Source organism: Rhinoraja longicauda, chromosome 23, assembly GCF_053455715.1.
Source record: "Rhinoraja longicauda isolate Sanriku21f chromosome 23, sRhiLon1.1, whole genome shotgun sequence".
NCBI classification, from domain to species: Eukaryota; Metazoa; Chordata; class Chondrichthyes; order Rajiformes; family Arhynchobatidae; genus Rhinoraja; species Rhinoraja longicauda.
Window position 1 is genome coordinate 619,318 of NC_135975.1, and position 22,615 is coordinate 641,932.

At 53.5% G+C, this 22,615-nt stretch overlaps 1 protein-coding gene across 1 annotated transcript in view; it reads right to left on the reverse strand.

Moving 5' to 3' along the window:
- sema3d (sema domain, immunoglobulin domain (Ig), short basic domain, secreted, (semaphorin) 3D) overlaps positions 1-22,615 on the reverse strand; it is a 90,797-nt gene that overhangs the window by 19,457 nt on the left and 48,725 nt on the right. Inside the window, exons 9-15 of the mRNA XM_078420096.1 lie at positions 21,301-21,415; positions 18,744-18,813; positions 17,598-17,742; positions 9,897-10,119; positions 4,617-4,705; positions 2,938-2,979; positions 759-916 (exon numbers count right to left, since the gene is read on the reverse strand). Of these exons, the coding sequence (XP_078276222.1) occupies positions 759-916; positions 2,938-2,979; positions 4,617-4,705; positions 9,897-10,119; positions 17,598-17,742; positions 18,744-18,813; positions 21,301-21,415 (842 nt within the window). The remainder of the gene's footprint in view (positions 1-758; positions 917-2,937; positions 2,980-4,616; positions 4,706-9,896; positions 10,120-17,597; positions 17,743-18,743; positions 18,814-21,300; positions 21,416-22,615) is intronic.

Below are 22,615 nucleotides of genomic sequence, written 5' to 3' on the forward strand. Positions count from 1 at the left end.
TTCCTAGGATCATTCTCGTAAAACTAAATTGATTTAAAAATGTGTAAGTCCCACCACTCGGGATATGTGGGGATAAAGCAGGATCAGGGTACTGATTTTGGATGATCAGCCATGATCACAGAGTTGGGTTCACGGGGGGGGGGGGGGTCTTGGAGGGGAGGGACGCTCCTCAAACTGCGAAGCATCCTGGACAATACAGCTCACCCCCTCCATGACACACTGGTCAACCTGAGGAGCACCTTCAGCAACAGACTGGTCCCACCGAGATGCAGCACAGAACGCCACAGGAGATCCTTCTTCCCTGTGGCTATCAAACTGTACAACTCCTCCCCCTTCTGTCAGGGATAGACTGAGACTGACCCACTCCCACCCCCAATCTTTGCACATCCCCAATCCTTTCCACTCGTCACTTTAGTTTCATGTATCTTGTGTTTTATGACTTGGCAGATCAATTTCCCTCGTGGGATAAATGAAGTTCTACGTATTGTGTCGTAGTTACATAGACAATAGGTGCAGGAGGAGGCCATTCGGCCCTTCGAGCCAGCACTGCCATTCAATGTGATCATGGTTGATCATCCACAATCAGTACCCCGTGCCTGCCTTCTCCCCATACCCCCTGATTCCACTAACCCCTGGAGTTCTATCCAACTCTCTTTTGAACATCGTACCATACGATCATATTGAATGGCGGTGCTGGACTGGACGGGCTGAATGGCCTCCTGCACCTATTTTCTATGTTGCTGTGTTGTTCCACTCACCGCTTGGAGGCGGGCAGGTAGCGGGAGCAGGCGGTGCCATCCCACGCACAGTAGGGGTCTCGGGCCAGGCAACACTCCGCACACACCTGTCCATAGGTATCGCACCTGTGCAGGGAGAGCTGGGCCAGGCCGTCCCGTGAGCCGATGTACAGCTGCTGCTACAAGAGGGAATGGCAGAGTCGTTACATCCACACCACATCCTCACACTTTACTCCAGGCGCAATGGCCACGTGTTATCCACACGTACGCTCGCCAACCGTCCCGGATTAGCCGGGATGTCCCGTATTAGGCCCGCGGGCCGCTGTAGGCCGGGACGGTGTAGGCCGGGACGGTGTAGGCCGGGACGGTGTAGGCCGGGACGGTGTAGGCCGGGACGGTGTAGGCTAACGGAGGTGGACACAAAATGCTGGAGTAACTCAGCGGGTCAGACAGCATCTCTGGAGAGAAGGAATGGGTGACGTTTCGGGTCGAGACCCTTCTTCAGACTGACGGAGTGTGTTCGCCTAACGGAGGTTGCGTAGAAACCCGCCTCAAGGCCCGGGCGGCCGCCATTGTTGGAGCGGGAGCACGTGGCCGCTGGCTGGGTGAGGGCACGTGGGGTGCGGGGCGGTGACGTCACCCTGTCCCGTATTTGGGAGTGAGATAGTTGGCAACCCGACCCACACAGGTGACTCCAGTTTGACCAGTTTATTGCCACGGGTTTAGTTTATTGTTTATTAATTTATTGTCACTTTTATCAAACTGTACAACTCCTCGCCCTTCCTCCGTGGGTAGACTGACCCCCCTGACTGACCCCCCCCCCCCCCCCTCTCCCCCTCCCCCTAATTCTGCTCCTATTACTTATGACCTTATTAGTTTATTGTCATGCCGACAATGAGCGTAACTCCATGATGGGGCTGAAGCCACCGCTCCTGTTGCCACGGCTACTGCAGTTGTGATCAGACCCGTTGCACTTGGTATTATGTCCAGCACAGAGATTCCTGCGCTCTACTGATCTTTAGTTTAACATGGGTTGGTTTATTGTCACGTGTACCGAGGTACAGTGAAAAGCTTTTGTTGCGCGCTAACCAGTCAGCGGAAAGACAATACATGATTACAGTCGAGCCGTCCACAGTGTACAGATACAGGATAAGGGAATAACGTTTAGTGCAAGGTAAAGCCGGTAAAGTCCGATCAAGGATAGTCCGAGGGTCACCAATGAGGTAGATAGTAGTTCAGCACCGCTCTCTGGTTGTGGTAGGATGGTTCAGTTGCCTGATAACAGCCGGGAAGAAACTGTCCCTGAATCTGGAGGTGTGCGTTTTCACACTTCTGTACCTCTTGCCCGATGGGAGAGGGGAGAAGAGGGAGTGGCCGGGGTGAGACTGGTCCTTGATTATGCTGCTGGCCTTGCCGAGGCAGCGTGAGGTGTCGATGGAGTCAGTGGAAGGGAGGTTGGTTTGTGTGATGGTCTGGGCTGTGTCCACAATTCTCTGCAATTTCTTGCGGTCTTGGATGGAGCTGTCCCACCTTGTAATTGAGGCAGTGCAGCGTAGGTTCACGAGATTGATCCCAGGGATGGCGGGACTGTCATATGAGGAAAGATTGAAAAGACTGGGCTTGTATTCACTGGAGTTTAGAAGGATGAGAAAGGATCTTATAGAGACATATAAAATTATGAAAGGACTGGACAAGCTAGATGCAGGAAAAATGCTCCCAATGTTGGGGGAGTCCAGAACCAGGGGCCACAGTCTTAGAATAAAGGGGAGGCCATTTAAAACTGAGGTGAGAAGGAACTTTTTCACCCAGAGAGTTGTGAATTTGTGGAATTCTCTGCCACAGAGGGCAGTGGAAGCCAAATCACTGGATGGATTTAAGGGAGAGTTAGATAGAGCTCTAGAAGCTAGTGGAATCAAGGGGTATGGGGAGAAGGCAGGCACGGGTTACTGATTGTGGATGATCAGCCATGATCACATTGAATGGCGGTGCTGGCTCGAAGGGCCAAATGGCCTCCTCCTGCACCAATTTCTATGCACCCCGATAAAATGCTTTCTGTGGTGCATCTAGAAGTTGGCGCGAGTTGTTGGGAACTTGCTGAACTTCCTCAGCCTTGTAAGGAAGTCGAGGCATTGGGGTGCTTCCTTGGCCAAATTAACGTAGATTAGACGGAGACGAGAAAGGTCACTGGTGCCACACGTACCTGCTTTGAAGAAAGTTCCATGTTCAATATCGGGGCGTGTCCCTGGAGGAATAAGATCGGAATGTCACTGGTCACTCATCAGAGGTTGAGGGGACATTTGATAGAAATGTACAAAGTATATAAACGTCTGCAGTTGTCTATCTTCAATTTATACCAGCATCTGCAGTTCCTTCTTACATATAAACACTTTATGAATAAGGGGTCGGCCATTTAGGACTGAGATGAGGAAACACTTTTCCACCCAGAGAGTTGTGAATCTGTGGAATTCTCTGCCACAGAAGGCAGTGGAGGCCAATTCACTGGATGTTTTCGTGAGAGGGTTAGATTTAGTTCTTGGGGCTGACGGAATCAAGGGATATGGGGAGAAAGCAGGAACGGGGTACTGATTGTGGATGATCAGCCATGATCATATTGAATGGCGGTGCTGGCTCGAAGGGCCGAATGGCCTCCATTTCACCTATTTTTCTATGTTTCTGTTTCTATCAGTTTCAGTTGAGTCTATTGTCACGTGTACCGAGGTACAGTGAAAACCTTTTGTTGCGCGCTAACCAGTCAGGGGAAAGACAATATGATTACAATCGAGCCGTCCACAGTGTACAGATGCAGGATAAAGGAATAACGTTTAGTGTAAGGTAAAGCCAGTAAAGCCCGATCAAGGATAGTCCGAGGGTCACCAATGAGGTAGATAGTAGTTCAGCACTGCTCTCTGGTTGTGGTAGGATGGTTCATTTGCCTGATAACAGCTATAAGAGGCATAGATGGGGTAGACAGTCAGAACCTTTCTCCTCAGGATGGAAAAATCCAACACCAGAGGGCGAAGCTTTAAGGTGAGAGGGGCAACGTTTAAAGGAGATGTGTGGGGCAGGTTTATTACACAGAGGGGGGTGGGGGCTTGGAACGCGCTGCCAGGGGTGGGGGTGGAGGCAGATACGATAGTGGTGTTGAAGAGGCTTTTAGACAGGCACATGGATACGCAGGGAATGGAGGGACATGGATCACGTGCAGGTGGAGGGGGTTAGTTTAACTTGGCATGGTGTCGGCATGGACATTGTGGGCCGAAGGGCCTGGTTACTCCGAGACACACTGCCCAATGGGTGCAGCGGGTGTAACTGTGACTGACGGTGGGCATCTCCTCACTGTGGACATCTCCTCACTGTGGACATCTCCTGACAATAGACAATAGACAATAGGTGCAGGAGTAGGCCATTCAGCCCTTCGAGCCAGCACCGCCATTCAATGCGATCATGGCTGATCACTCTTAATCAGTACCCCGTTCCTGCCTTCTCCCCATACCCCCTCACTCCGCTATCCTTAAGAGCTCTATCCAGCTCTCTCTTGAAAGCATCCAACGAACTGGCCGCCACTGCCTTCTGAGGCAGAGAATTCCACACCTTCACCACTCTCTGACTGAAAAAGTTCTTCCTCATCTCCGTTCTAAATGGCCTACCCCTTATTCTTAAACTGTGGCACCTTGTTCTGGACTCCCCCAACATTGGGAACATGTTTCCTGCCTCTAATGTGTCCAATCCCCTAATTATCTTATATGTTTCAATAAGATCCCCCCTCACTGTGGGCATCTCACCGTGGGCATCTCCTCACTGTGGACATCTCACTGTGGACATCTCCTCACCTTAAACACCTGTAACTGACCCCACGTATTCCCGTGGGCATCTCCTCACCTTGAACACCTCCAGCTCCTCCAGAACCACCTCCTCCGTCTCCCAGTTTTCCTTCGTGACGCTCACCACTTTTAAAACTGTTCCAACATCTGCACCACAAAAGATAAAGACATCGATATTTACCAGCCTTTCCCAGAGAAAATGTGGCATTGATGGCGTCAGGGTGGTGCAGCGGGTAGAGCTGCTGCCTCATAGTGCCAGAGACCCGGGTTCCATCCTGACCACGGGCGCTGTCTGTACGGAGTTTGTACGTTCTCCCCGTGACCTGCGTGGGTTTCTCCAGGAGCTATAGGGAGAGGCTGGGACTCTAGTCCTTGGAGCGCAGGGGGATGAGGGGTGATCTTATAGAGGTGTACAAAACTCCGTACAGACAGCACCCGTAGTCAGGATGGAAGCCGGGTCTCTGGCGCTGTGAGGCAGCAGCTCTACCCGCTGCACCACCGTGCCGGCCTCTATAGTCTATGGTCTGGACCCCACCTTTAACAAAGTTGAACTTTACAAGTTCTGAGGGAGCAACTGGATTGGTCACTAACAACTAGCATCATGTCGATGGGCAGAAGGTCCTCATTCAGTGAGGTACATTCCCTTCAGCTGCCCCATTCCAGAATTAATCGTCTGACAAATGGCAGAGGAGACTCGATGGGCCGAATGGCCCAATTCTGCTTCTAGAACTTATGAACTATGAACTTATGAACTGGATCACTGGGCTGGTGCATCTTTTGGACACATTTGGCCAAGTTATTTTTCTTCCAATGTTATTGCCAGAACAACAAAAAACTAAGATCCCAACTATATGAACTTGTGAACATTTATCACTTCCAAACAACTCCATTTGATTCCCTTGAATGAAAGATTATTCCCATTGCAGGTCGGCGTGGACTTGTTGGTGAGAGGCCGGTTTGTGCAGCATCTCCAAACTAGACTAATCAACGGCACTAAGTTCCAGTTCTTGCCGTATTGAGACAGGCAGAGGGGGGGGGGACGGTGGGGTGAGGGGGGAGGGTGGGGAGGGGGAGGGGGGGGAGGGTGAGGGGAGGGGGGGAGGGGGAGGGGGGGGGAGGGGGGAGGGGGTGCGGTGTTGAGACAGGCAGAGCAGTGGGAGGGGGGGGCTGGGGAGGGGAAAGGGATGTGGTGTTGAGACAGGCAGAGCGGTGGGGGGGGGGTGGGGAGGGGGAGGGGGGGTGTGGTGTGGAGACAGGCAGAGCGGTGAGGGGGGGGTGGGGAGGGGGGGGGGGTGGGGTGGGGAGGAGGGGGGTGTGGCGGTGTACACAGGAAACAAGTGTGTGGGCTCAGGAAGACCAGCGTCGGTGCACAGCTGCAGGACGGCGATGGGAAGTGTAAGGCGTTTGTCCTTCAGGGCGGGAGCTGGGGGTTCGGGGGGGGGGGGGTAATTGTACAGGGCTTTGATCAGGCACACTTGCATCGCCCTGCCATGTTTCAGGCTCCCTGCCCAGTTTACTTCAGTTCCGTTTATTGTCACGTGTGCCGGGCTACAGTGAAACCTTTTAGTTTCGTTTAGTCTAGTTTAAAGATACAGCGCGGAAACAGGCCCTTCGGCCCACCGAGTCCGCGCCAACCAGCGATCCCCGCACACTAACACTATCCGACACACACTAGGGACAATTTACATTTACACCAAGCCAATTAACCTACAAACCTGCACGTCTTTGGAGTGTGGGAGGAAACCGGAGCACCCGGAGAAAACCCACGCAGGTCACGGGGAGAACGTGCAAACTCCGTACAGACAGCACCCGTGGTTGGGATGGAACCCGGGTCTCTGGCGCTGTGAGGCAGCAGCTCTACCCGCTGCACCACCGTGCCGGCTCACTGTTGCTGATCATCAGGGAAATTACAAGCCCGGACCACATGTGAATCACATAAACACCCCTTGCAATCACAAAGTGCTTCATTGTGTGACTGCGCTGAGATATTTAGATTGTGCAGAGAGCAGTATTTATTTTCAGATGCTATCAGACAGTGGCACGCGGCTAAACACGAGCCCAGACCATCACACAAACCAACCTCCCTCCCACCCACTCCATCTACACCTCACGCTGCCTCGGCAAGGCCAGCAGCATAATCAAGGACCAGTCTCACCCCGGCCACTCCCTCTTCTCCCCTCTCCCATCGGGCAAGAGGTACAGAAGTGTGAAAACGCACACCTCCAGATTCAGGGACAGTTTCTTCCCGGCTGTTATCAGGCAACTGAACCATCCTACCACAACCAGAGAGCAGTGCTGGACTACTATCTACCTCATTGGTGACCCTCGGACTATCCTTGATCAGACTTTACTGGCTTTACCTTGCACTAAACGTTATTCCTTTATCATGTATCTGTTCACTGTGGACGGCTCGATTGTAATCATGTGTTGTCTTTCCGCTGACTGGTTAGCGCGCAACACAAGCTTTTCACTGTACCTCGGTACACGGGACAACAAACTTAACTCAACTGAACCAGCGTAATGTCCATCTAATAATCCGTCTATCAGCAAAACCCGGCAGTAATTTGTTCATAGGAACATAGAAAATAGCTGCAGGTGTAGGCCATTCGGCCCTTCGAGCCAGCACCGTCATTCAATATGATCACGGAACAATATGACTCGGAACAATCCTGTTACTACTATCCAAATGCTCCGCAATTTTGTCTTTTATAATTGACTCCAGCATCTTCCCCACCACTGATGTCAGACTAACTGGTCTATAATTTCCCGTTTTCTCTCTCCCTCCTTTCTTAAAAAGTGGGACAACATTAGCTACCCTCCAATCCACAGGAACTGATCCTGAATCTATAGAACATTGGAAAATGATCACCAATGCGTCCACAATTTCTAGCGCCACCTCCTTAAGTACCCTGGGATGCAGACCATCAGGCCCTGGGGATTTATCAGCCTTCAGTCCCATCAGTCTACCCAACACCATTTCCTGCCTAATGTGGATTTCCTTCAGTTCCTCCATCACCCTAGGTTCTCTGGCCGCTAGAACATCTGGGAGATTGCTTGTATCTTCCTTAGTGAAGACAGATCCAAAGTAACGGTTCAACTCATCTGCCATTTCCTTGTCCCCCATAATAAATTCCCCCGCTTCTGTCTTCAAGGGACCCACATTTGCCTTAACTATTTTTTTCCTCTTCATGTACCTAAAAAAGCTATTATATCATATCATATCATATATATACAGCCGGAAACAGGCCTTTTCGGCCCACCAAGTCCGTGCCGCCCAGTGATCCCCGCACATTAACACTATCCTACACCCACTAGGGACAATTTTTACATTTACCCAGCCAATTAACCTACATACCTGTACGTCTTTGGAGTGTGGGAGGAAACCGAAGATCTCGGAGAAAACCCACGCAGGTCACGGGGAGAACGTACAAACTCCTTACAGTGCAGCACCCGTAGTTAGGATCGAACCTGAGTCGACGGCGCTGCATTCGCTGTAAAGCAGCAACTCTACCGCTGCGCTACCGTGCCGCCCTCTATTACTGTCCTCCTTTATATTATTGGCTAGTTTACCCTCGTACCTCATTTTTTCTCCCCGTATTGCCTTCTTAGTCATCTTCTGTTGCTCTTTAAAAGAGTCCCAATCCTCTGGCTTCCCTCTCTTTGCTATGTTGTACTTCTTCCCTTTTATTTTTATGCTGTCCTTGACTTCCCTTGTCAGCCACGGGTGCCTCTTACTCCCCTTGGAATCTTTCCTCCTCTTTGGGATAAATTGATCCTGCAACCTCTGCATTATTCCCAGGAATACCTGCCATTGCTGTTCTACCGTCTTCCCTGCTAGGGCCTCCTTCCAGTCAATTTTGGCCAGCTCCTGCCTCGTGCCTCTGTAATCCCCTTTGCTATACTGTAATACTGACACTTCCGATTTTCCCTTCTCCCTCTCAATTTGTAGAGTAAAACTTATATTGTGATCACTGCATCCTAATGGCTCTTTTACCTCTAGTCCCCTTATCAGATCAGGTTCATTACACAACACTAAATCCAGAATTGCCTTCTCCCTGGTCGGCTCCAGTACAAGCTGTTCTAAGAATCCATCTCGGAGACACTCCACAAACTCCCTTTCCTGGGGTCCAGTACCAACCTGATTTTCCCAGTCTACCTGCATGTTGAAATCTCCCATAACCACCGTAGCATTACATTTGTGACACGCCAATTTTAGCTCCTCATTCAACTTGCACCCTATGTCGAGGCTACTGTTTGGGGGCCTATAGATAACTCCCATTAGGGTCTTTTTACCCTTACAATTTCTCATTTCTACCCATACTGATTCTACATCTCCTGGTTCTATGTCACCCCTTGCAAGGGAATGAATATCATTCCTCACCAACAGAGCAACCCCACCCCCTCTGCCCACCTGTCTGTCTTTTCTATACGTTGTGTAACCCTGAATATTCAGTTCCCAGCCCTGGTCCTCTTGTAGCCATGTCTCAGTGATCCCTACAACATCATACTTGCCCATGACTAACTGAGCCTCAAGCTCATCCACTTTATTTCTTATACTTTGCGCATCTAAATACAACACTCTCAGGAAGGAGATGAGGAGGAATGTCTTTAGTCAGAGGGTGGTGGATCTGTGGAATTCATTGCCACAGACGGCTGTGGAGGCCAAGTCAGGAGGGCAGGGAGGAGAGATGGCAAGAGAGAGAGAGGGAGAGAGGAGTGGGAGAGGGAGAGAGATAGAGAGGGAGAGAGAAGGAGTGGGAGAGGGAGGGAGAGAGAGAGAGGGAGAGAGAGGGAGGGAGAGAGAGAGGGAGAGGGAGAGGGAGAGGGAGGGAAGTTAGCCATGGGCAAACACTGCCACCTGCAGGTCAAAAGAAAGTGGGGAAACTTCTTCAAACAAAGACAGTGCTGGAGTAACTCAACGGGTCAGGCAGCATCTGTGGAGAACATGGATCTTCAAGTTCATAAGTTCTAGGAGCAGAATTAGGCCATTCAGCCCATCAAGTCTACTCCGCCATTCAATCATGGCTGATCTATCTCTCCCTCCTAACCCTATTCTCCTGCCTTCTCCCTGTAGCCCCTGACACCCGCACTGATCAAGAATCTAGGGGGGGTGGTGGTGTGTGTTGGGGGTGGGTTGGGGGTGGTGAGGGGGGGTGAGCTAGGCAGGTGGGTTGGGGGGGTGGGCTGGGGGGTAATGGGGGGGAATGGGGGTGGGGGGTGTGTGTTGGTGGGGTGGGGGGGCTGGGCAGGTGGCTTGGGGGCTAATGGGGGGGTGAGCCGGGCAGGTGGGTTGGGGGGGCGGGGTGGGCTGGGCAGGTGGGTTGGGAGGTGGGGTTACCTGTGCCGATGAACATGACCTGGTACTGCCCGTCCTCTGCTGCCACCTGGTCCACCACCACCTGGGTGAGCCGGTAGTCCACGTTGATCCTAGTGAAGGCGGGCCTGGGGCTGAGCGGGTGGACTGCCTTGAACATCAGCGGGTGGTAGCGCACGAAGCTGACCACCTCATCCGGGAAGTCCTTGGTGGACTTGATCAGCGGGTCATACGTTGTACTGGGGCACTGTTGGCAAAAAGGACATCACCCTTTAAAAAACATTGCATTACCACACTGTTACCAACAAATAGGTCACACATTATGAGAGGAATAGATCGGGCAGAGTCTCTTGCCCAGAGTAGGGGAATCGAGGACCAGAGGACATGGGTTTAAGGTGAAGGGGGAAAGATTTAATAGGAACCTGAGGGGTAACATTTTCACACAAAGGGTGGTGGGTGTATGGAACGAGCTGCCGGAGGAGGTAGTTGAGGCAGGGACTATCGCAATGTTTAAGAAACAGTTAGACAGGTACATGGATATGGCAGGGTTGGAGGGATATGGGCCAAATGCGGGCAGGTGGTACTGGTGTAGATGGGATATACTGGCCGGTGTGGGCTGAAGGGCCTGTTTCCACGCTGTATCACTCTGTGACTCTATCCGTGACTTTAGGACTCTATGTATAATGGTGGCACGGTGGCACAGTAGGTAGATCTGCTGCCTGGCAGTGCCCGACATGCCCTGTCTACACTCGTCCCACCTGTCCGCATTTTGCTCATACCCCTCCAAACCTTTCCTATCCATGTTGCTGTCCAAATATCTTTTAAATGTTGTTCTAGTCCCTGCCTCAACTACGTCCTCTGGCAGCTCTTTCCATACACCCCCCACCCTCTGTGTGAAAAAGATGCCTCTCAGGTTCCCCCCTCACCTTCAACCTATGTTGCCTCTGAGCAAAAGGTCCCATCTTAAAAATACCCACTGACTTGTGGCCTCCACAGCCGTCTGTGGCAATGAATCCCACAGATTCACCACCCTCTGACTAAAGAAATTCCTCCTCATCTCCTTTCTAAAAGGACGTCCTTTAATTCTGAGGCTGTGCCCTCTGGTCCTAGACTCTCCCACCAGTGGAAACATCCTCTCCACATCCACTCTATCCAGGCCGCTCACTATTCGGCAAGTTTCAATGAGGTCCCCCCTCATCCTTCTAAACTCCAGCGAGTACAGGCCCAGTGCCCACAAACACTCTATGATCAGATGTCACTTGCTAACGGGGAGACTAAACACAGATAAATCTTGCTCCAGCTCACTCTGCGATCCCAAAGCTCTGAGATCTAACTTGCAGTGATCCTCAAGCACAGCTCTGCCTCCCCCTCTAGTGGCTGAAGGCTTACCTTCTCTGACTCTCTGTTTAAGTCTCAGAAATACAGCGTGGAAACAGGCCCTTCAGCCCACCACCGCCCAGCGATCCCCGCACACTAATACTATCCTACACCCACTAGGGACAATCCTACATTTACACCAAGACAATTAATCTACAAACCTGCACGTCTTTGGAGTGTGGGAGGAAACCGAAGCACTCGGAGAAAACCCACGCAGGTCACGGGGAGAACGTGCAAACTCCGTACAGACGGCGCCCGTAGTCAGGATGGAACCCGGGTCTCCGGCGCTGCATTCGCTGTGAGGCAGCAACTCTACCGCTGCGCCACCGTGCTGCCCTTCTCTGCACTAACTTTCAGTAACTGTGGGCAACACGGTGGCACAGTGGTAGAGTTGCTGCCTCGCGGTGCCAGAAGCCCGGGTTCCATCCCGACTACGGCTGCTGTCTGTATGGAGTTTGTACGTTAGACAACAGACAATAGACAACAGGTGCAGGAGGAGGCCATTCGGCCCTTCTAGCCAGCACTGCCATTCATCGTAATCATGGCTGATCATTCTCAATCAGTACCCCGTTCCTGCCTTCTCCCCATACCCCCTGACTCCGCTATCCTTAAGAGCTCTATCTAGCTCTCTCTTGAAAGCACATTCTCCCCGTGACCTGCGTGGGTTTTCTCCGGGTGCTCCGGTTTCCTCCCATACTCCAGAGACGTGCGGATTTGTAGGTTAATTGGCTTGGTGTAAATGTAAATGTAAACAAAAAGCTATTCATTGTACATTGGTACACGTGACAATAAGCCAAACTATCAAACTATCTTTTGCACCCTGTGGATTAACAGCAGAAATCCCCTGGAGCCAACACTGGATTTCTGAAGGAGTTCATTGTCCTTGTTGTTCAGTCAGGCTGCCAGCCCTTTCCCTTGGACAGTGTACCAGTGTACCGAGCCTTCCGCCAGCTGCCCTGACCTGAGCTTAGTTTACAGTTTAGTTTAGTTTAGCTCAGTTTAGTTTAGAGATACAATTCAGCCCACCGAGTCCGCGCCGACCAGCGATCCCCACACATTAACACTATCCTACACACACTAGGGACAATTTTACATTTACAGAATCCAATTAACCTACAAACCTGCACGTCTTTGGAGTGTGGGAGGAAACCGGAGCACCCGGAGAAAATCCACGCAGGTCACGGGGAGAACGTACAAACTCCGTACAGACAGCACCCGTGTTCGGGATGAAACCCGGGTCTCTGGCGCTGTGAGGCAGCAGCTCTACCCGCTGCACCACCGTGCCACCCACTTCCCAGTAAGGGAGTCTGGGAAGATCTGATTGAAGGGACAAAGTGAGGAAGGCAGGAAGGGTCCAAGTTATGGGCGGACTGAGCAATCGGAAGGTTTCCAATCCTCGGCTTGGCGGGGTGCACCAATGCACACTGCCCAGACCTGGTCTTTCTGGGAATTACCAGACGGAAATTCACGGTGAAGCTATAACGAGCCTCTCCAGCATGGACTGCATAACAGAAAGGAAAAGAAACGTCATGGACGATGAGGGAGGACATTTGGCCGGGAGAGAGCAACACTTGGGAAATGGAAATAGATGGAAATATCGCTGGCTTCTCTTTGTTATTCCACTCAACACTGAAACACATGTAGAACACATCCTGAACACACCACAGTCCCATCACAAAGACATATTCTGATACAAAGATAGACACAAAATACTGGCATAACTCAGCAGGTCAGGCAACATCTCTGGAGAGAAGGAATGGGTGACTTTTCAGGTCAAGACCCTTCTTCAGACTCTTCAGTTTAGAAGAATGAGGGAGGACATTGAAACATATCGAAGTGAGCGGCCTGGGTAGAGTGGATGTGGAGAGGATGTTTCCACTAGTGGGAGAGTCCAGCAGTAGAGGTCAGCACCTCAGAATTAAAGGACGTTCGTTTAGGAAGGAGATGAGGAGGAATTTCTATAATCAGAAAGTGGCGAATCTGTGGAATTCTTTGCCACTGACGGCTGTGGAGGCCACAAGTCAGTGGATATATTTAAGGCAGACATGGAAAGATTCTTGATTAGTACGGGTGTCAGGGGTTATGGGGAGAAGGCAGGAGAATGGGGTTAGGAGGGAGAGATAGATCAGTCATGAATGAATGGCGGAGTAGACTTGATGGGCCAAATGGCCTAATTCTGCTCCTATCACATGATCTGATCTAATCATGGCTGATCTACCAGCCCCATTCTCCTGCCTTCTCCCCGTAACCCCTGACACCATTGAAGGATGATTATGCATCAGCAGCAGGGAGCCACACGCAGCTGCCTGGCATCTGCCCAACATCGCAGTCTTTCCACCGTGTCCGCCTGTCATCTCCATCCCGATTAGCCCAGCATGAAACCGCTCCAGTGGCAACCGCTGCCAAGGATGTCCATCAAGGCAAGGACGGCTCTGGAGATACGCCAGGTCCACACTGAGGTGATGACGCCCCATCACACACTGCCTGGGACAGAGCAGTACACACTGAGCCCCCTCTACAAGGGTCTCGACCTGAAACGTCACCCCTTCCTCCTCTCCACAGATGCTGCCTGACCCGCTGAGTTACTCCAGCACTCTGTGAAACGTCACCCCTTCCTCCTCTCCACTGATGCTGCCTGACCCGCTGAGTTACTCCAGCACTCCGTGTGTATCTCCATTCTATCTGCTCTCCCTCTCTGGGAAGGTCACACACACAATGAGCGTAACTCCGTGACGGGGCTGAAGCCACCGCTCCTGTTGCCACGGCTACTGCTGTTGTGATCAGACCCGTTGCACTTGGCATCATGTCCAGCACAGAGATTGTGGGCCGAAGGGCCCGTTCCTGCGCTCTACTGATCTTTAGTTTAACATGGGTTGGTTTGTTGTCACGTGTACCGAGGTACAGTGAAAAGCTTTTGTTGCGTGCTAACCAGTCAGCGGAAAGACAATACATGATTACAATCGAGCCGTCCACAGTGAACAGATACAGGATAAGGGAATAACGTTCAGTGCAAGGTAAAGCCAGTAAAGTCCGATTCATGTGGCACGGTGGTGCAGCGGGTAGAGCTGCTGCCTCATGGCGCCAGAGACCCGGGTTCCATCCTGACTACGGTCGCTGTCTGTATGGAGTTTGTACGTTCTCCCCGTGACCTGCGTGGGTTTTCTCCGGGTGCTCCGGTTTCCTCCCACACTCCAAAGACGTGCAGGTTTGTAGGTTAATTGGCCTTGGTATAAATGTAAATTGTCCCCAGTGTGTGTAGGATTGTGTTAGTGTGCGGGGATCGCTGGTCGGCACGGACTCGGTGGGACGAAGGGCCTGTTTCCGCGCTGTATCTCTAAACTAAACTAAGATAGTTTACAAGGGAGTATACAAATATAAGTACCTTTACAAAGAGACCAAACAAGGGAGGTGCGTGTGGTGGTAGTTTGGAGCTCTGACCTCTGTCGGGCTCAGGCCAGGCGACAACTCTCAGACACCTCCTCCCACTTATCCTTGAACATTGTCCTGCTGAGTTTCTCCAGCGTTTTGTGTCCATCGTCTGTTTAAACCAGCATCTGCAGTCCCTTCCTGAACTAAAGATAGTGGGTGGGTCTCCCTCCCCTGGTCGGTTCATGGTCACAGGCACTGCGTTGTTGAAGAGGCTCTCACTGAGTATGTGGCCAACCCCATCGTCTGACCGTAGTGTGCTCAGTCAAACACATCCCCAGAATGACTTCCCTACTCCATTCCCCCCTCCCCTCCCCCGTGAGCTACTCATTCACCAGCGCCCCGGTCACCTGGGACAGAGCCACTGTTGTGCTCTGTGTTTGGGCAGCGAAGCAGTCCCCTGTTAACACCACGCTCTCAACATCAAACGCCACTTCATTAATAAAGCAGGAGCCCAGGCTGGACCGAGCAAAACGTTCTCATGGGTCCAGACAGACAAGCCCCTCGGCAGTAAACTAGGCTGGCAAAGGTCAGGGCTGGCAATGTACAACTCAATGAAAATAACTAGAGTCATAGAGTGATCCAGTGTGGAAACAGGCCCTTCATAGAGTCACAGAGTGATACAGTGTGGAAACAGGCCCTTCATCGCAACTTGCCCACACCGACCAACATGTCCCATCTACACTAGTCCCACCTGCCCACACCGACCAACATGCCCCATCTACAATAGTCCCACCCACCCACACCGACCAACATGCCCCATCTACACTAGTCCCACCTGCCCACACCGACCAACATGTCCCATCTACACTAGTCCCACCTGCCCACACCGACCAACATGCCCCATCTACACTAGTCCCACCTGCCCACACCGACCAACATGCCCCATCTACACTAGTCCCACCTGTCCACACCGACCAACATGTCCCATCTACACTAGTCCCACCTGCCCACACTGACCAACATGCCCCATCTACACTAGTCCCACCTGCCCACACCGACCAACATGTCCCATCTACACTAGTCCCACCTGCCCACACCGACCAACATGTCCCATCTACACTAGTCCCACCTGCCCACACTGACCAACATGCCCCATCTACACTAGTCCCACCTGCCCGCGTTTGGCCCATATCCCTTTAGTTCTAGTTTCACAGATACAGCGTGGAAACAGGCCCCTCGGCCCACCGAGTCCGTGCCGACCAGCGATCCCTGCACGCTAACACTACCCTACACACACTACGGGCAGTTTACAATGATACCAAGCCAATTAGCCTGCAGGCATTGGAGTGTGGGAGGAAACCGGAGCTCCGGGGAGAACACACGCAGGTCACGGGGAGAACGTGCAAACTCCGTACAGACAGCACCTGTGGTCGATTGTTTAGGAAGGAACTGCAGATGCTGGATTACACCAAAGATAGACACAAAATGCTGGAGTAACTCAGCGGGACAGGCAGCATCTCTGGAGAGGAATGGGTGACATTTCGGGTCGAGACCCTTCTTGAGACTAACCGACCTGAAACGTCACCCATTCCTTCTCTCCAGAGATGCTGCCTGACCCGTTGAGTTACTCCACCATTTTGTGTCCACCTTCAATTTAATCCGGCATCTGCAGTTGTTTCCTACATAATCAGGGGGACAGTCGGGCTGGTCAGAGTAGGATTGGGGAGGGATGGAGAGAGAAGGGGTCAGCTTGTCGATCTAAAGTCCATGTACAACTCGCTACCCCCCTGCCTGCTCGTGACCGATGGAGGTGTGAGGAGCGATTGTTACCCAAGTGCTGATTGCACCTACCAAGAGTAGACCGGCAAGGAGAGAGGATAACAAGGATTGGTGTGTGGTCCCCACATCGAACCCATCCCTCCCCAGCAGGTACTCAGAATCAAAGGACGTACCTTTACAACCGAGATGAGGAGGGATTCCTTTAGTCAGAGGGTGGTGAATCTGTGGGATTCATTTCCACAGACGGCTGTGGAGGCCACAAGTCAGTGGATATTTTTAAGGCAAAGATAGATAGATTGTTGATTAGTGCGGTTGTGGATTTAGGGTGAGGGGGGGAAAGATTTCATAGGAACCTGAGGGGTAACTTTTCACACGGAGGGTGGTGGGTGTATGGAACAAACTGCCAGAGGAGGTGGTTGAGGCAGGGACCATAACAGCACTTAAAATACATTTAAACGGGTACATGGACAGGTCATGTGATGGGTGCAAATGCTGGTGGGTGGGCACAGGGCAGGGAGTGGGGGGGGTCGATCGGGAGGGGTCGGGTGGGCACAGGGCAGGGAGTGGGGGGGGTCGATCGGGAGGGGTCGGGTGGGCACAGGGCAGGGAGTGGGGGGGGTCGATCGGGAGGGGTCGGGTGGGCACAGGGCAGGGAGTGGGGGGGGTCGATCGGGAGGGGTCGGGTGGGCACAGGGCAGGGAGTGGGGGGGGTCGATCGGGAGGGGTCGGGTGGGCACAGGGCTGGGAGTGGGGGGGGTCGATCGGGAGGGGTCGGGTGGGCACAGGGCTGGGAGTGGGGGGGGTCGATCGGGAGGGGTCGGGTGGGCACAGGGCAGGGAGTGGGGAGGGTCGATCGGGAGGGGTCGGGTGGGCACAGGGCAGGGAGTGGGGGGGTCGATCGGGAGGGTGGGGTATCTCTGTCGGTCTGCTCCTGGGCCTGGCCAAGAAGGCCGTTCACGGGTCCAGGCAGCGGCCGGTCGATGGTCACACCAGAGCCTGCTGCCCACCCCTCGTCCGGGCCTACGTCCGTGCTCACGTGTCCCTGGGGAGGGAACATGCGGTGTCCACAAGGGGGCCAGAGGCCTTCCATGAGCGCTGGCTGGTTGTCGCGGTGGGTTCGAGCGCGTGGGAGATAAAGATGGCATTGTTGTATGATAATGACTGCCTGAGGTAAGAAGGGGAATAAAAGTGTGTACTCACGGTGCCCGGGCGTGGGTAAGGAATCCTCCCGTGGTACTCCACCCACCTGTGGTCTGGGCCCTCTTTGTGAGCGTAGGGCCCGTTGAAGGCAGCACGGATATCAGCCATGCTGTAGGAACAGACTGCCGAGCCTTTAAAGATCGAACTGGGCAAAAACAACAGGTCCACACGTTAATGCTAAAGTTATCCATTCACAGAGGTTTTCAGTTCAGTGATACAGCACGGAAACAGGCCCTTCGGCCCACCGAGTCCGTGCCGACCAGCGATCCCCGCACACTAACACTACCCGACACACTAGAGACAATTTTACATTCAAACCAAACCAATTAACCTACAAACCCGCACATCTTTGGAGTGTGGAAGTGTGGGAAACCAGAGCACCCGGAGAAAACCCACGCAGGTCACGGGGCGAACGTACAAACTCCGTACAGACAGCCCCCGTAGTCAGGATGGAACCCGGGTCTCTGGCGCTGAGAGGCAGCAGCTCTACCCGCTGCGCCACCGTGCAGCCCTACGTTTCATAGCGTGGAAACAGGCCCTCCAGCCCAACTTGTCCATCTACGTTAGTCCCACCCGCCCACACCGACCAACATGTCCCATCTACGTTAGTCCCACCTGCCCACACCGACCAACATGCCCCATCTACACTAGTCCCACCCGCCCACACCGACCAACATGCCCCATCTACACTAGTCCCACCCGCCCACACCAACCAACATGCCCCATCTACACTAGTCCCACCTGCCCACACCGGTCAACATGCCCCATCTACACTAGTCCCACCTGCCTGCGTTTGGCCCATATCCCTCCAAACCTGTCCTATCCATGTACCTGTCTAAATGAATAATCAGGTGAAAGCCAGTAAAGTCCGATCAAGGATAGTCCGAGGGTCACCAATGAGGTAGATAGTAGTTCAGCACTGCTCTCTGGTTGTGGTAGGATGGTTCAGTTGCCTGATAACAGCCGGGAAGAAACTGTCCCTGAATCTGGAGGTGTGCGTTTTCACACTTCTGTACCTCTTGCCCGATGGGAGAGGGGAGAAGAGGGAGTGGCCGGGGTGAGACTGGTCCTTGATTATGCTGCTGGCCTTGCCGAGGCAGCGTGAGGTGGAGACGGAGTAATTTATATGCCATTATTAATTTTTACCTTGTGGTCGTGAAAACTCCGTAAACAGTGGGGTTCCTTGGATCCCGAGTGTGTAGCAGAAATACATCCTCTGTAACGAACAACAGAATTGGTAATATTCATGACTTTAAATTCAGAAAACAGAGCCATAGAGTGATACAGTGTGGAAACAGGCCCTTCGGCCCAACTTGCCCACGCCGACCAACATGCCCCATCTACACTAGCCCCACCTGCCTGCATTTGGCCCATATCCCTCCAAACCTGTCCTATCCATGTACCTGTCTAAATGTTTCTTAAGAAAATAACTGCAGATGCTGGTACAAATCGAAGGTATTTATTCACAAAATGCTGGAGTAACTCAGCAGGTCAGGCAGCGTCTCGGGAAAGAAGGAATGGGTTTCGGGTCGAGACACTTCTTCAGACTGAAGAAACTTTGGGATAGTCCCAACCTCAACTACCACCTCCGGCAGCTTGTTGTGTACACCCAACACCCTCTGTGTGAAAAAGTTACCCCTCAGATTATTTTCCCCTTCACCTTAAACCTGTGTCCTCTGGTCCTCGATTCCCCTACTCTGGGCAAGAGACTCTGTGCATCCATCTATTCCTGTTCCTATCTATTCCTATTCTGTACCCGATCTATTCCTCTCATGACTTTGTACACCTCTATAAGATTGCCCCTCATGGTCCTGCGCTCCATGGAGTAGAGTCCCAGCCTGCTCAACCTCTCCCTACAGCTCAGAGCAACACACAAAGTGCTGGAGTAACTCAGTGGGTCAGGCAGCATCTGAGGGTGGAGAACAAGCATAGAGTCGGCGTAGAGTGAAACGTCACCTATCCATGTTCTCCACAGATGCTGCCTGACCCACTGAGTTACTCCAGCACTTTGTGTCTATCTCCCACACTGACCTTTCTGTCCTGGGCCTTCTCCACTGTCAGAGTGAGTGAGACCAGATTCAAACTGGAGGAACAGCACCTCATGTTTCACTTGGGCAATGGGCACCCCAGTGGCATGGACATTGGGCAGTGGGCACTGGGCACTGGGCACTGGACACTGGACACTGGGCACTGGACACTGGGCAGTGGGCACCCCAGTGGCATGGACATTGGGCAGTGGGCACCCCAGCGGCATGGACATTGGGCACTGGACACTGGACACTGGGCACTGGACATTGGGCAGTGGGCACCCCAGCGGCATGGACATTGGGCACTGGACACTGGACACTGGACACTGGACATTGGGCAGTGGGCACCCCAGTGGCATGGACATTGAAGTCTCTAATTCCAAGCATTACTACCCTACCTTCTCACCTTCCCCAGCTCCTGCCCCCAACACCCCCACAGGTGCTCACATCTGTCCACCATCTCCCCCCCCCCCCTGCTCTTTCCCTGCCCTCTGCACCTTCTTCTCACATCCCTAAATCTCTAATTTCTCTTCTATTTCCCTCTCTTCCCCCTCCCCCACACCCCCTCCCCCCACACCCCTCCCCTCCCCTCCCTTCCCCCCACACCCCTCCCCTTCCCCCACTCCCCTCCCCACCCCTCCCCTCCCCTTCCCCCCACACCCCTCCCCTTCCCCCCACACCCCTCCCCTTCCCCCCTCCCCTCCCTTCCCCCCACACCCCTCCCTTCCCCCCACACCCCTCCCCTTCCCCCACTCCCCTCCCCACCCCTCCCCTCCCCTTCCCCCCACACCCCTCCCCTTCCCCCCTCCCCTCCCTTCCCCCCTCCCCTCCTCCCCCCTCCCCTCCCCTTCCCCCCTCCCCTCCCTTCCCCCCTCCCCTCCCTTCCCCCCTCCCCTCCCTTCCCCCCTCCCCTCCCTTCCCCCCTCCCCTCCCTTCCCCCCTCCCCTCCCTTCCCCCCTCCCCTCCCTTCCCCCCACACCCCTCCCCTTCCCCCCCACACCCCTCCCCTTCCCCCACACCCCCTCCCCTTCCCCCCACACCCCTCCCCTCCCTTCCCCCCACACCCCCTCCCCTTATCAGCCATGATCATATTGAATGGTGGTGCTGGCTCAATGGGCAGAATGGCCTCCTCCTGCTTCTATGTTTCTGTTTCTATGATCTCGCTGGTCGGCGCCGACTCAAACTAAAGTCGCTAAACTAAATGAAACCTGCTGGGTTCCTCCAGCACTTTGCGTTACGTTTGTGATTCCAGCATCTGCAGTTCCTTATGTCCCACATCCCCCCCCCACCCCCCGCCCCCCCTGTCCCACAGAGCTGCAGGGTAACGCACCCCCTCATCACCCCCCGCCCCACAGAGCTGCAAGGTGCACGCACTCCACATCCCCTCTCACCCCCCACAGAGCTGCAAGGTAACGCACCCCCTCATCACCCCCCCACCCCCCACAGAGCTGCAAGGTAACGCACGCCCTCATCACCCCCCACCCCCCCACAGAGCTGCAAGGTGCACCACTCCCACATCCCCTCTCACCCCGCCCGCCCCACAGAGCTGCAAGGTGCACCATTCCCACATCCCCCCTCACCCCCCACCCCCCCCGCCTGCCCCACAGAGCTGCAAGGTGCACCATTCCCACACCCCCCCTCACCCCCCACACTCCCACAGTAGGCACAGTACGTACGTAATTCATCGAAGTGTGTGTCCACTCCGTCAGGGCCTGGGATGGAACAGACCAGCCGGGCTTTCAGGAAGGTGGTCCACTTGTTGATGAGGCTTCGCTGCCCTCCTGCATCGTTCTGTCGAGGAGTGAGATGACAGAACATCAGTGGCAGTATCAGAGTGCTGGAGTAACTCAGCGGCTCAGACAGCGTCTCAGGGGAGAAGGGATGGGTGATGTTTCAGGTCGAGACCCTTCTTCAGAGTTCTCTGCCCCCAAGGAACATCAGCGGCAGACACAGCAAGACCCTATCCAGAGGTTCATAGGTTCTAGGAGCAGAATTAGCCCACAGCCCTCACGGCGCCACAGACCCGGGTTCCATCCTGCCCACGGGCGCTGTCTGTACGGAGTTTGTACGTTCTCCCCGTGACCTGCGTGGGTTTTCTCCGGGGTGCTCTGGTTTCCTCCCACACTCCAAAGATTTGCAGGTTTGTCGGTTAAAGTAGTAAATTGTCCCTAGTGTGTGTAGGATAGTGTTAGTGTGCGGGGATCGCTGGTCAGCATGGACCCGGTGGGCCGAAGGGCATGTTTCCGCGCTGTGTCTCTAAACCAAACTAAACTAAACTAGCTTGTTAAATTAATTTATTGCGTTCAGCAGAATCAGGATCCAAGAGTTATTCTTGGAGCCAACAGATGGTGGAAAATGTTGATGTTGCCAAGGTTTAAGAGATGAAAGGATTACATTAATAGAGTTTAATATGGCTTATTAATGATTTGTTCATTAACCCTTGCCCCCAGCATCAACCACGCACTGAGGGAAAGGTTTTGTTCTCGACTTGTGCAAGGGGCCAAGGGTTAATCTGCCCCTCCTGTAAGGCGATACCTACCCGGTCCCGAACAATAGCCTTCCTCATTCATAACACTGCTCATAACACTCAGCAATAAGGCAGCGTGTCCCCTCCATCGACTGCAGGCAAGACCACAGCACCACACACAGCAGCACCAGCAGGCCACTTGGCCCATCGAGCATGGAGACAGGCCCTTCGGCCCACTAGTCCATGCCCACCACTGGGCTAGTCCCATCTACCTGCGTTTGGTCCATGTCTCTCTAGCCCTTCCTGTTCATACAACGATTAGTGAGGGGGTGCGTGATGGGGGGGGGGGGTGAGAGTGTGGGGGTGAGGGAGGGGTGAGAGAGGGGGGTGAGGGAGGGGGTGAGGGAGGGGGTGAGAATGGTCATGTGGGAGTGAGTGAGGGGATGTGAGGGGGTAAAATGGGGGTGGGGAGGGAGTGTGGGTGAGAGTGAAGGAGGGGTTGAGGGTGGGGGTGAGGGAGGAGG